Here is a 12,631-nt window from a genome sequence, read left to right as displayed (position 1 = left end):
CTGCTCAACTTTTATTCGCTTTAATACTCTCTTACATGTTATTCTTTTCAAGATGAAATTCAATTTTATCCTGCTCAAGACTAAATAGTGATCACTTCCAATTTCAAATCCTCTGTACACTCTGGTGTCCTGCACCAGGAAGAAAACATCACTATCTACAATAACATAGTCAATGAGAGTTTTCTTATTCCTTGCCTCTTCTCTCCATGTGAATTTGTGCACATTTTTATGTTGGAACATGGTGTTAGTAATAACCAGTCCATGTCCTGAGCAGAAATCCAACAGGTATTTGCCATTATTATTAGCTTTACAATTTTCTCTAAATTTTCCCAAAATATTTTTGTATGTCTGACAATCATTTCCTACTCTGCTATTTAGATCCCCAACAAAGACTAACTTTTCCTTTTTCATTGTGTCAGTAGCTTTCTCTAGAGCCTCAAAAAATTCCTCCACTTCTACCTTAGTAGAACCTTCTGTGAGACCATAGGCACAAATAAGTCTTATTGTCCAGTTCCCCATTCTGATATTTGTCCAAATCACTCTAGTTGACACTGTCTGCCTTTCCAGAAGATGAGCCTTGTATTTTGTGTTGAATACTATGGCTACTCCTTCTTTTCCTTGATTGTCATTGCCTGAATGTAACATTTTGTATTTATTGTTCAGAAAGATTTCACCAGTCTTTGTCTTTTTTGTTTCAGTCACCCGTATTACGTCGATCTGGTACTTATCTAATTCTTCAGCTAGCTCCATTTCTTTGCATTCATGCTTCTTATGTTGATAGTAGCGATCTTTAACTCTAGTGATGTTTAGTTGGGGTGTGTTTTCAGATTTGTTCCAGTAGCTGACTTTTCACTGTTTGTCCTGGTTTCCTGTCGCAAACAACGGCGGGGGGGGGGGGTATTGTTTAACCGGGCGACCCCCCAGCCGACATGAAATTTTGTCATGTTGTACTTATCTAATTCTTCAGCTAGCTCCATTTCTTTGCATTCATGCTTCTTATGTTGATAGTAGCGATCTTTAACTCTGGTGATGTTGAGTTGGGGTGTGTTTTCAGATTTGTTCCAGTAGCTGACTTTTCAGTGTTTGTCCTGGTTTCCTGTCGCAAACAACGGCGGGGGGGGGTATTGTTTAACCGGGCGACACCCCAGCCGACATGAAATTTTGTCATGTTGTACCATCATTTCATATCTTCGTATGTATGTATGCATGTATATCATCATCATCACGAACCATGGACTCACTACCCATTGATGTCCGATGCCTGCTTCACTATCTTCTTCCACCTTTCTTTGTCCAGTGCACAGTTTCGCATTTTTTGTACACCCGTTCCACACCAGTCTTTTATATCATCTATCCATTCTCTGTATGGTCTACCTCTTCTGTTTAAATCATCCAAAATACCAAACATAAATCTCTTTATTTTCTGGTCCTGACTCATTCTACAGATGTGTCCAAATAATTGTAGCTTGCGTTTTATAATCTTCTTCATTAGAATCTGTTTTGGGTGTATCTTCTGATAGATCTCGTCATTGGTGATTTTCTGTACCCATCGTATTCTTGGAATCTTATTGTAACAAGTTCTTACAAATGCAAAAATTATTTTTCTTGATTCCTTATTTACTACCCACGTTTCAGATCCATACAATACACTGCTGAAGATGCATGTTTCCAGTACTCTTAGACTTGTTTGCAGGCTGATCACTTTACTTTTCCAGATGTTATACATGGCCTTCAGATTTGTTCTTCCCTTTGCAATCGTGATCTTTATTTCTTTTTTTACAGTCCAAGTCATATGTCAGTTTACTTCCCAAATATGTGAATTGTTCTACATTTTCTATATCAGTTCCATCCACTTGTATCTTTTGTTTCATGTTCTTCTCACCAAATATCTTTGTCTTTGTTTTTTCTTTCATATGTATGTGTGTTTGTATGTATATGTATGCATATTTATGTATAATTTACGTAAAATTTTATTATAAATTTACGTATACATACATATAAGTTACGTAAAATTTAATTATAAATTTATGTATACGACCATATGATTTACATAAAATTTGTATGCATATGTATACATATATACGTATCCATATATATGTATGAAGCATATATATATATATATGTGTGTGTGTGTGAGAGTGGTCTGAAAAGTTCTCGGCCTTGACCATAGATGGCAACATTATCGGCAAGATTTTTTTTTTTTTCTAAGTTGATACATCTGTCATAAGCATCCATGTGAAATTGCAAGTCATTCTATCAAGTAGTTTGTTTTATACAGCTGTCTGAAGAAAAGTGTTGTCTGTATTCCTTGAAATGGATAAAATTGAGTATCATGCAGTTATAAAATTCTTTGTAAAAGAATTTTATAACCTCCTTCGTTTTCAACAATTAAGAAATGGGCTGCCAAGTTTAAACATGGCCGTACCATACCAGCCTTGAAGATGATCCACATGAAGGATGTCCGAAAAGTGTAACAACACCAGAAATCATTGATCAAGTGCATGATGTGGTATTGGATGACTGGTGAGTCAAAGTGTGTGGAATTGTTGACACTATAGGCATTTCAAAAGAACGTGTAGGTTATATTTTGCATGAAGAATTGCAGGCGCTTGCTCACAGCAGATCAAAAACACACTCGCATTCAAATCTCTGAACAGTGCATGGAGCATTTTAACAAGAATAAAACTGATTTTGTGCATTGATTTATTACTGTGGATGAGACTTGGATTCACCGTTACACCAGAATTCAAACAGCAGTCAAAACAGTGGGCAAAAGCCAGTTGTTCAGTGCCACAAGAAGACAAAGTCGGCTCCATCAGCAGGAAAGGTCATGGCATCTGTGTTTTGGGATGCTAAAGGCATTTTGTTTATTATCTTGAAAAGAGTAAAACAATAATCAGAGAATATTATTCTCATCTTTTAACCAGACTAGATAAAAAAAAATTCGTGAGAAAAGACTCAGTTTGCAGAAGAAAAAAAAATCAACTTTCATCAGGACGATGCACATGCTCACAAAGGTGTTTTGGCAATGGGAAAATTAAGGGAGCTGCACTATGAATTGTTGGAACATCTGCCCTATTCTCCAGATTGGCTCCCTCTGACTTCTATCTCTTCCCAAAACTAAAACTCTTCCTCGCTGGTCAGTGTTTTTCTTCAAAACAAGAGGTGATTACAGCTGTAGAGGGGTATTTTGCAAATCATACTGAGAACCACTACAGTGATAGGATAATGGCACTGGAGCATCACTGGAATAAATGTATTAGTCTTAAGGGAGATTATGTTGAAAAATAAAAAATAATTTTGAAATTATAAATTTGTTTTTTCATTGTTAGACCGAGAACTTTACAGACCACCCTCGTATATACACACACACACACACACAAGTATATATAGATATCTGTGTTGCCTACTATGTAAGCATTTTATATATCAAGTAATCAGTAATTTTGTGCATGCATGCATGCGCACACACAACACTACAGTGCTTATTACATTATTTTATTATACTGCTGAAATCCCAAATGGATTAATCCTATGTTTCATAATAATTTCAGGAAATTGTAATTTTTTTTTTTTTTTTGTCACATTCAAAGTTTACTTAAGACTTCATTTGCATGCTTAAATGACTTCTTCCATAATCATTAAGTTTTTCTTAAAAGGTCTATACAAGATTTCATTGAAAAAAAAAAAAGCATTATTGAAGTCATACATTTTGCATTTCTAGAAATATATATATATGTGTGTGTATAATAATTAGCTATAAAATAATCTTAACAGCTTATATTACTGGGCATTATGAAAAGGGTCACTACCCCAGATCAGCTTCAATCTTTATTGAGGTTTTGTCAGTTGTAACTAGACCTGTGGAGATGCTGAATGCTAATGTAGTGGTATAGGTCATGTTTTCCACATACTGCTAGGAAAATAGTTTATAACTTTGTTATTAAAATACTGTGGATGAAAGATTGTTACAACAGGTGTTTTTGTTGGTTACAAAGCAAATTATACTTTACCAAGAAATTATAGTCTTGTTTTTATCCTTTACCTAAACATACACATGTGAAGTAACATCCTGATAAGCTTACATATGGAGACAGATCTCCCTATACAAGTAGCCTATCTGATATTGCTATATGCTTATGCTTAGGTAAAGGATAAAAACAATAATATAAATTCTGAAGTATAATTTACTTTGTAATCAAACAAAGAACTTGCTGCAATCATGACTTTCTGTTCATATGTGGCATGCTATTAATCAGACTTGCTAACTGACATTTTTGTTATCAATAAATAAATGAAATTCAGTTGCTTTTTTTTTTAATTTTAGATAATAATTTGAGTTTCTTTTGTACTTAGGACTAGACTGGGGTGGAGTAAGAAGGGAATGGTTTACTCTGGTATGTTCAGCATTGTTTAGTCCAGAAAATCAACTTTTTCATAGTTTTAAAGATGACAAACAGGGACTTGTAAGTATAAGATATCAAGATTTTTATCTTCTCATGAATATTTAAATTTGTTTATATGAAAATAGTTATCTAAAGCTATTAATATTTTTCAAAAATTAAGAAAAAAGGTAGAAAACATTTTGAGCAAGAAATCATTACTTCTTCCTATATAAAAAAAAAGTTTCTACGAGACTAGGTTTACAGTAACCTAAATTTTCAATCCTAACCCTACTAGTTAGGTATAGTGGTGACCATCCTTCATCCTAGGATCGCTCTTCTGATAGTATACAGTACTGACATGCTTCACCTACCACTTGTTTATCCTCTTACTACACCACAAAGCAGGAAGAATTAAAGAGAGAGAGAGAGATTAAATATTATATATTATTATTATTATTGGGTATCTACCTGGATACTGAACAAACGAGGATGGGCTGGTAATTTGGGATTTCGCCGACCAAATTGTATTCTTATTGGCTTAAACCAATATACAAAATGATGGTACAACATGACAAAATTTCATGCTGGCTGGGGTGTAGCCTGTTAAACAAAGCCCCCATTATTTTTGTCAGGGAACTAGGGCGAACAGCGAAAACTCAGCTACTGGAACAAATCTAAATAAACACCCCAACTCAACATCACCTGAGTTAAAGATCAGTACTATCAACATAAGAAGCCTGAATGGCAAAGAAATGGAGCTAGTGGAGGAATTAGATAAGTACCAGATGGACATAATAGGGGTGACTTAAACAAAAAAGACAAAGACTGTTGAAATCTTTCTGAGCAATAAATACAAAATGTTACATTCAGGCAATGACAATCAAGGAAAAGAAGGAGTAGCCATAGTATTCAACACAAAATACGAGGCTAATCTTCTTGAACGGCAGGCAGTGTCAACTAGAGTGATGTGGGCAAATATCAGAATGCAGACCTGGACAATGAGACTTATTTTTGCCTATAGTCCCACAGAAGGTTCTACTAAGGTAGAAGTAGAGGAATTTTTTTGTTAGATCCTGAATGGAGAACTTTTGCAAGGAAATTGTTCATTCAGGATTTAAAATACTAAATCTAACAACTTAAAGAAATACCTGCACACCAGCAGAAAATAAAGATAACTTGTTTGCTGTATGTGAGAATATTCTTCTTCCTTCCTTCCTTCTTCCTTTCCAGGCTTATAGGTCAAGTGGCCTGTTTCGGACTCAATCCCATCTTTTTAAGGGTCTTCCTCTGCATCGAGTACCTTTTGGGTGGTAATTTAGAATTTGTTTAGGTATTCTGCTTCTATTCATTCTTCGTATGTGTTCTTTCCATTTTTCTCTATAGCAAATAACTGTTTCATTTAGGGAGGTTGTAATTCCAAGTTTTTTTCTGATTTCGCTGCTTTTCATTTTGTCCATTATTGTGACTCCTTCAGTTCTGTGCAGAAATTTCATTTCGGATGATTCAATTCTTCTTTCATCTGCTTTTTTTATTGTCCATATCTCACTGCCATAAAGTAAGGTTGGTTTAGCTACTGTATTGTAGATTCTTATTAGTGTGTGTTTTTGTACATAATTGGGTTTAAAAATTTTATTTATAATGCCAGTTACTTTTAAAAAGTTTGATATCTTTGGTTCTATACCAGCTTCATTTTCACATGACATTGTGCAACCTAAATATTTGAATGTATTTACTTGCTCTATTATTTTGTTGTTTATTACTATTTTGCTTCTTATTGGATTAGCACCTTTGAAGGCCATGACTTTTGTTTTGTTGGTTGATATTTCCATACCATATGTTTTTATCAGATTATTTAGACTGCATAATGAATTTTGTAGTTCATTAATTCCATTCTTTTATGATTTTATCTATGTATATATTAAATAAAATTGGTGAGAGAGAGCAACCCTGACATACTCCTTGATTTATTGGTTTCCAGCTTGATGTTGAATTTAATAAATTTAGTTTAATCCTTTATCCAAGTGTGAGCAAACAAAGTTTGCACCTGAAAGTATCTTCAGGACTGGGGTAAGGTGGAACAACACCAGGGCAACTCCTTGCAAAGGTGGAACAAGCTAACATCACTTTTATCTCAGTATCTCCCATAATGCAAAACACATCACCTTGCGGATATGTCTAATGTTATGCATTAAGGGAAGGGCCACTACCCAGACTAGTTTCGACCTTTATTGAGGTCTCTTCAGTGGGAGCCAGGCCCAAGTGGACATACCAGGCAGAAGCATTAGCAAGGTCATCTCTACCTATAGGAGTTGCAAAATGGTGTGCCACCTTTTTAATAAATTACTCTGGATTTAGAGAAAGATGTTGAAAGTTTATTTTTCACTTGGTTAGAATATAATAAATTTAGTTTAATCCTTTATCCAAGTGTGAGCAAACAAAGTTTGTACCTGAAAGTATCTTCAGGACTGGGGTAAGGTGGTACAACACTTGGGCAACTCCTTGCAAAGGTGGAGCACAACTTTCAACTTGATGTTGAATTATTGTACTTCACAGATATTTTATTTGCAGGCGTAAACTTCTGTGGCTAATTGGTTCAAAAGACATATTTCGGTGATTACACCACATTTTTTTATTATTCAGTTATATAAAACACTGAAATAATAGTTCCCGACAAGTTTCGTAAATCATAGGATTTACATCTTCAGGGGTAAATAGTATAACTTAAAGTTTAAACAAGAGAATTAATAAATACAAATCATAACCATCTGGCTATTCATAAAACTCAAATAACAGAATGCAGATATAAAACGTTATTGACGTTGAACAATACTGGACGAGTTATTGACGTTCAACGTCAATAACATTTTATATCTGCATTCTGTTATTTGAGTTTTATGAATAGCCAGATGGTTATGATTTGTATTTATTAATTCTCTTGTTTAAACTTTAAGTTATACTATTTACCCCTGAAGATGTAAATCCTATGATTTACGAAACTTGTCGGGAACTATTATTTCAGTGTTTTATATAACTGAATAATAAAAAAATGTGGTGTAATCACTTTTGAAGATATTTTATTATCTTGATATATATTATATAAGGCTCTAAAGAGTTGGTTTGGTATTTCATATTCTTCTAGGATTTCTCGTAGTTTTTCTCTGATAATTTTATCAAATGCTTTGGTGTAAGCTATAAAAGCTATGTGTGTTTCTATGTTCATTTTTCCTATTAATAATTTTAATGTAAATGCAGAGTCTATGCATGACCTGCCTTTTCTGAATCCATTTTGTTCTTCTATTAATTTTGGGTCTACTATACGCTTAAGTTTATATGCTAAGATTTTTGCATATACTTTATAACGGGTACTAAGTAAGCTGATTCCACGATAATTGTTACAATCAGATTTGTGTCCTTTTTTGTAGATCGAAATAACTATTTCTTTGGTCCAATCTTGTGGGCATTTTCCTTCTTTCCAGATCATATTATTAAAAATGAAGTAACCTGAGTGAGAATTCAAGTTTATATTTATATGTAAGAATATGTATTCTTTATATGTAATGTATTGAAATTTATTGCTGTCTAACTGAAAATCAAAATAGAGAATTTATGTCAGAATAGTGAATTTGTATAAGAGAATTTTATTATTGTCCCATTAAGCTATCTAGTATGCTGTAAATCACTAGACAGGTAATAAGTAGCAGTCCAAAGGTCGCATGTGAACTGTACAAGTCGAGCGTAGGGCCGGAGGCAATAGCATACGCAGAAGGTGACGGGAGCACGTTTTCCATGAAAACAGCAACCTAAGAGCAAAGGGAGAGTAAGGGATCAACTCGGGACATATACGATAAGGGTCATGTGGAAAAGACACAGAAAAAAAAAGAGGACGCGTGAGGTGAGAATATAAGACAATGCGCACCATAATACGGGCCTTTTTTGCTTTTTCTTCCCTGGTTCCCCTGCTTAAAGTTTTGACTGGTGGTTCGAGAGAGAGATGTGCAGTGATGTCAGACAGCGGGCCTTTTCCTGGAGATGGTTGAAAAATTCCACGCGGAGGTGATCGTGAGATACCGGCCTTTGCAGAATCGAGCCCTCGCTGAATGTCCCATCGGAAGGAACAGAGAAAGCTTCCTTAGACACGGCAGAAACACGTTCATGTCCAGCAGTAGTTCAAGGACAGTGTAGCCACATCGAAAGGCGCAGAGACAGCCTAATTGGAAGGTAACCAGACCTACATGTGGTAGCGACCAGATATCCAGAAAGGAGTTGGTAAAGTAGAGAATTTTATTATATGTTTCGATTGTGTTAGAAGGAGAATGATGTAAAAATATATGACGTGGACAATTTATTAGAGAACTTTAGTGTGAATTCTTATTTGGAATAACTAGCTTCTGTTGAACAAAGGAATTGTTTGTAAGCAATTACATACTTATGTGTGACTGAGCTTTGATAACTAAAATCAAGATTGCAGAAAGCACTTAATTGAGAAATAACAGAATGTATAACATGTAACTAATGTGTAGCTTGTGGAAAGGGATCATAAGTTTATGTAATATTGCATTGCATTTTACCTTACCCAGTTTGCTTAACATTTTGAACTAATTTAGTATGTACTGATCTCTTTAGCATGAATTTTGTTTAGTATAAAATTGAAATCATTGAATATATGATTCCTCTTAGTTGTACATGTCTTGAAATTCCAAAAACATGTTTTATTACTTATGCCTGATTACGAGATCAAATTTAGCCGACTAAATTGTATTCTCATTGACTTAAACCAAAATACAAAATGATGGTACAACATGACAAAATTTCATGCCGGCTAGGGCATGGCTCGGTTAAACAAGGCCCCCGTTGTTTTCGCCAGGCAACCAGGGTGAACAGTGAAAAGTCAGCTACTGGAACAAATCTGAAAACACACCCCATCTGAACATCACCAGAGTTAAAGATCGGTACTATCAATGTAAGAAACCTGAATGGCAAAGAAATGGAGCTAGCTGAGGAATTAGATACGTACCTGATCGATATAATAGCAGTGACTGAAACAAAATAGACAAAAACTGGTGAAATCTTTCTGAGCAATAAATACAAAATGTTACATTCAGGCAATGACAATCAAGGAAAAGAAGGCGTAGCCATAGTATTCAACACAAAATACGAGACTAATCTTCTTGAACGGCAGGCAGTCTCAAGTAGAGTGATGTGGGCAAATATCAGAATGCGGACCTGGACAATGAGACTTATTTGCCTATGGTCCCACAGAAGATTCTACTAAGGTAGAAGTGGAGGAATTTTTTCAGGCTTTAGAGAAAGTAACTGACACAATGAAAAAGGAAAAGTTGTTCCTTGTTGAGGATCTAAAGAGCAGAGTAGGAAATGATTGTGAGACATACAAAAATATTTTGGGAAGATTTGGAGAAAAGAGCAAAGCTAACAATAATGACAAATACCTGTTGGGTTTCTGCTCAGGACATGGACTGGTTATTACTAACACCATGTTCCAACATAAAAATGTGCACAAATTCACATGGAGAGAAGAGGCAAGGAATAATAAAAGGCTCATTGACTATATTATTGTTGATAGTGATGTTTTCTCCCTTGTGCAAGACACCAGAGTGTACAGAGAAATTGGAAGTGATCACTATTTAGTCTTGAGCAGAATAAAATTGAATTTCATATTGAAAAGAGTAACATGTAAGAAAGTTATAAAGTGAATAAAAGTTGAGCAGCTCTCAGATGTGAACTGTAGACTAAAATACACAAAGATTATTGAAGAAAAAATGAAAGAGTTTGAAAACAGGAACCAAACCTTGCAGATTCAGTGGCAAGCCTTGAAGAAAACCCTGATTGATTCAGCCAGAGAGGCATGTGGTGAGGTTGTGAGGATAGAAAAATCAGAACTCCATGATGGACACAGGAAGTTAAAGAGGTAGTGAAGGAAAAGAAGAAAGCATATCAAAAGTTGGCAAATAAGTCAGCTTGTGATCTTAGAGAATACAGAGACAAATGTAAGAAAGCTAAACACTGTGTAAAACTAGCTAAACAGAAGGCATGGGAGGACTTTGGCAAGAAGAAAATAAATACCAAGAAGGTGGCAAAATATTCTGGAGGTTGTTAAAGAAGCTTAGAAATGGAGGAAAGAGTTAGAGATGATAAAGGCGACATGAAAATGGAAGAAAAAGATATCCTTGAAGTATGGAGTAATTACTTCGAAAAAATGAAACAAGCAGTGATAGCATAGTGGTAAAAAACACTCAACAGGCATACAGTCAGGAATACATATCCATACTTGAAGTAGAAAAAGCCATCAACGGCTTGAAATGTGGAAAGGCAGCAGGAGTAGATGATATTCGACCAGAAATGCTGAAGTATGATGGTATGAAAGTCTTACAGTGGATGCACTTCATAGTTCAGAATGCCTGGACAGAGGGATGAATTCCTGATGATTGGAGTAGAGCTCTCATAGTACCCATATATAAAAAGGGAAATAAAACTGAATGTGAGAATTACAGAGGTATATCCCTACTCAGTGTTACTGGCAAGATCTATGCAAGTATACTTGAGAAACAGTTGAGAAGAATTGTGGAAGAAAAGCTTAGTGAAGAACAAGCTGGATTCAGGTCAAATAGAGGCTGTCAGGACAAGATCTTCACTTTACGACAAATAGTGGAGAAATCATGGGAATATAACAAAGATCTGTATTTAAGTTTTGTTGATTTGGAAAAGGCATATGACAAGGTGCCAAGAGAGAAGCTATTCAATATACTACAGTTATATGGTGTCAGTGGGGCATTATATCAAGCAATACTTAGTCTTTATTTGAATTGTAAGTTAGCAGTTAATTTTAAATTTTAATGTTAAATTTAATGTTTAATGGTTTAATGTTAAATCTGGTGTGAGACTAGGATGTAAATTATCTATATGGATCACATTGTGAAGGAAACTGGTATGAAACATGACATCAAAATTGGAGATGTTAATGTCAGCTCTGCTTTATGCGGACGACGTTATACTTCTAAATAAATCCACTGCAAGTCTACAAGAGTCCCTGACTAAATTGATTAACTGTTGTAATAGATATGGTATGAAGGTCAGCAATAAAAAGACAAAGACAATGAAAATTGGCAGAATCGTTGAAAACGTCAACTGCATTGTGAACGGAGAACCTGTGGAACAAGTAAAATATTTAAAGTACTTAGGCACGATTTTTAGTGAAGAGGGAAAATTAATAATGGAAATAGAAAATGGAATCAACAAAGCTGGTAGGAAGTCAATTGAATATATTCATACAGAATAAAAGAGAAATTAGTCGGAACACTAAATTAGCTGTATACAAGACAGTGTTCAAACCAGTTTTAACTTATGGATCTGAGAGCTGGGTCAGAAGTAAAACACTTAACCAAAGTCTAGAGACCACAGATATGAGAGTCGTGAGAAAGATTAGAGGAGTGAACAGATGGCATTCAATGGCAATATCATATTAAAAACGAGGATATTAGGATAGAATTTGACAGTGTCAGCATCCAGGAATGCATTAGCAGAACTAATCTCAGGTGGTATGGTCACTTAAACAGAATGGGCGAGGAAAGTTTAGCAAAACAAGTGTTCTCTGCCAGGTTGGTAGGAAAACGACCCAGAGGAAGACCTAGATATAGGTGGATTGATACAGTAAAATGTGCATTAGAAGATAAAAATATTATATTTGATAATGTTGGAGTCTTGACAGGTAACAGATTGATTTGGAGGAAAATTGTAGATAGGAAGTTAGTAGTGATGTGAATTTTTCATATAGTACTGTCATATCCTGTACACTCCTTGAGGGTACATGCAAGAATTTGATGATGATGATTTGACACCTCCAGGGAGTCCCAGGACTCATCGAGGGAGAACATCTGCTCTATAACTCCGTCTCCTCCATTCAGTCACTAATTGACCGCAACTACACAAATGGCATGTACTGCTGACCACCACTGGTATTTCCACAAACAATCCCAAACATCCATGCCCACATCAGGATTCTAACCCGCAGCCTTTTGGGTGAAGAGCAGATATGCTATTCACTCAGCCGAGCAGGCTGGATGGCCCGGTTGGCCAAGTAAATCTGAATTGCCGTGTCAATTATATGGCAATGGTAGGTGGCACAGAAGATAATTTACAGGGAAATATTTCATTTCGAACAGAACTGCCAAAAGTATAATATGGAAACATCAATAAAAAAATCAAAACATTTGTGTTTAGTGAGCATTCAA

At 35.2% G+C, this 12,631-nt stretch overlaps 1 protein-coding gene across 4 annotated transcripts in view; it reads left to right on the top strand.

The window, feature by feature from the left end:
* LOC150105111 (apoptosis-resistant E3 ubiquitin protein ligase 1) overlaps positions 1-12,631 on the top strand; it is a 377,933-nt gene that overhangs the window by 306,402 nt on the left and 58,900 nt on the right. For all 4 annotated transcript variants that reach the window (XM_090395495.1, XM_090395494.1, XM_090395496.1 and 1 more), the window contains one exon: positions 4,357-4,466. In XM_090395495.1, the coding sequence (XP_090251621.1) occupies positions 4,357-4,466 (110 nt within the window). The remainder of the gene's footprint in view (positions 1-4,356; positions 4,467-12,631) is intronic.

Source organism: Typopeltis vanoorti, chromosome 7 (genome assembly GCF_054136105.1).
Source record: "Typopeltis vanoorti isolate ZY-2024b chromosome 7, IOZ_Tvanoo_1.0, whole genome shotgun sequence".
Lineage (NCBI taxonomy): Eukaryota > Metazoa > Arthropoda > Arachnida > Uropygi > Thelyphonidae > Typopeltis > Typopeltis vanoorti.
The sequence above is the reverse complement of the archived record's forward strand: the minus strand, read 5'-3'. Positions and strand labels throughout refer to the sequence as shown.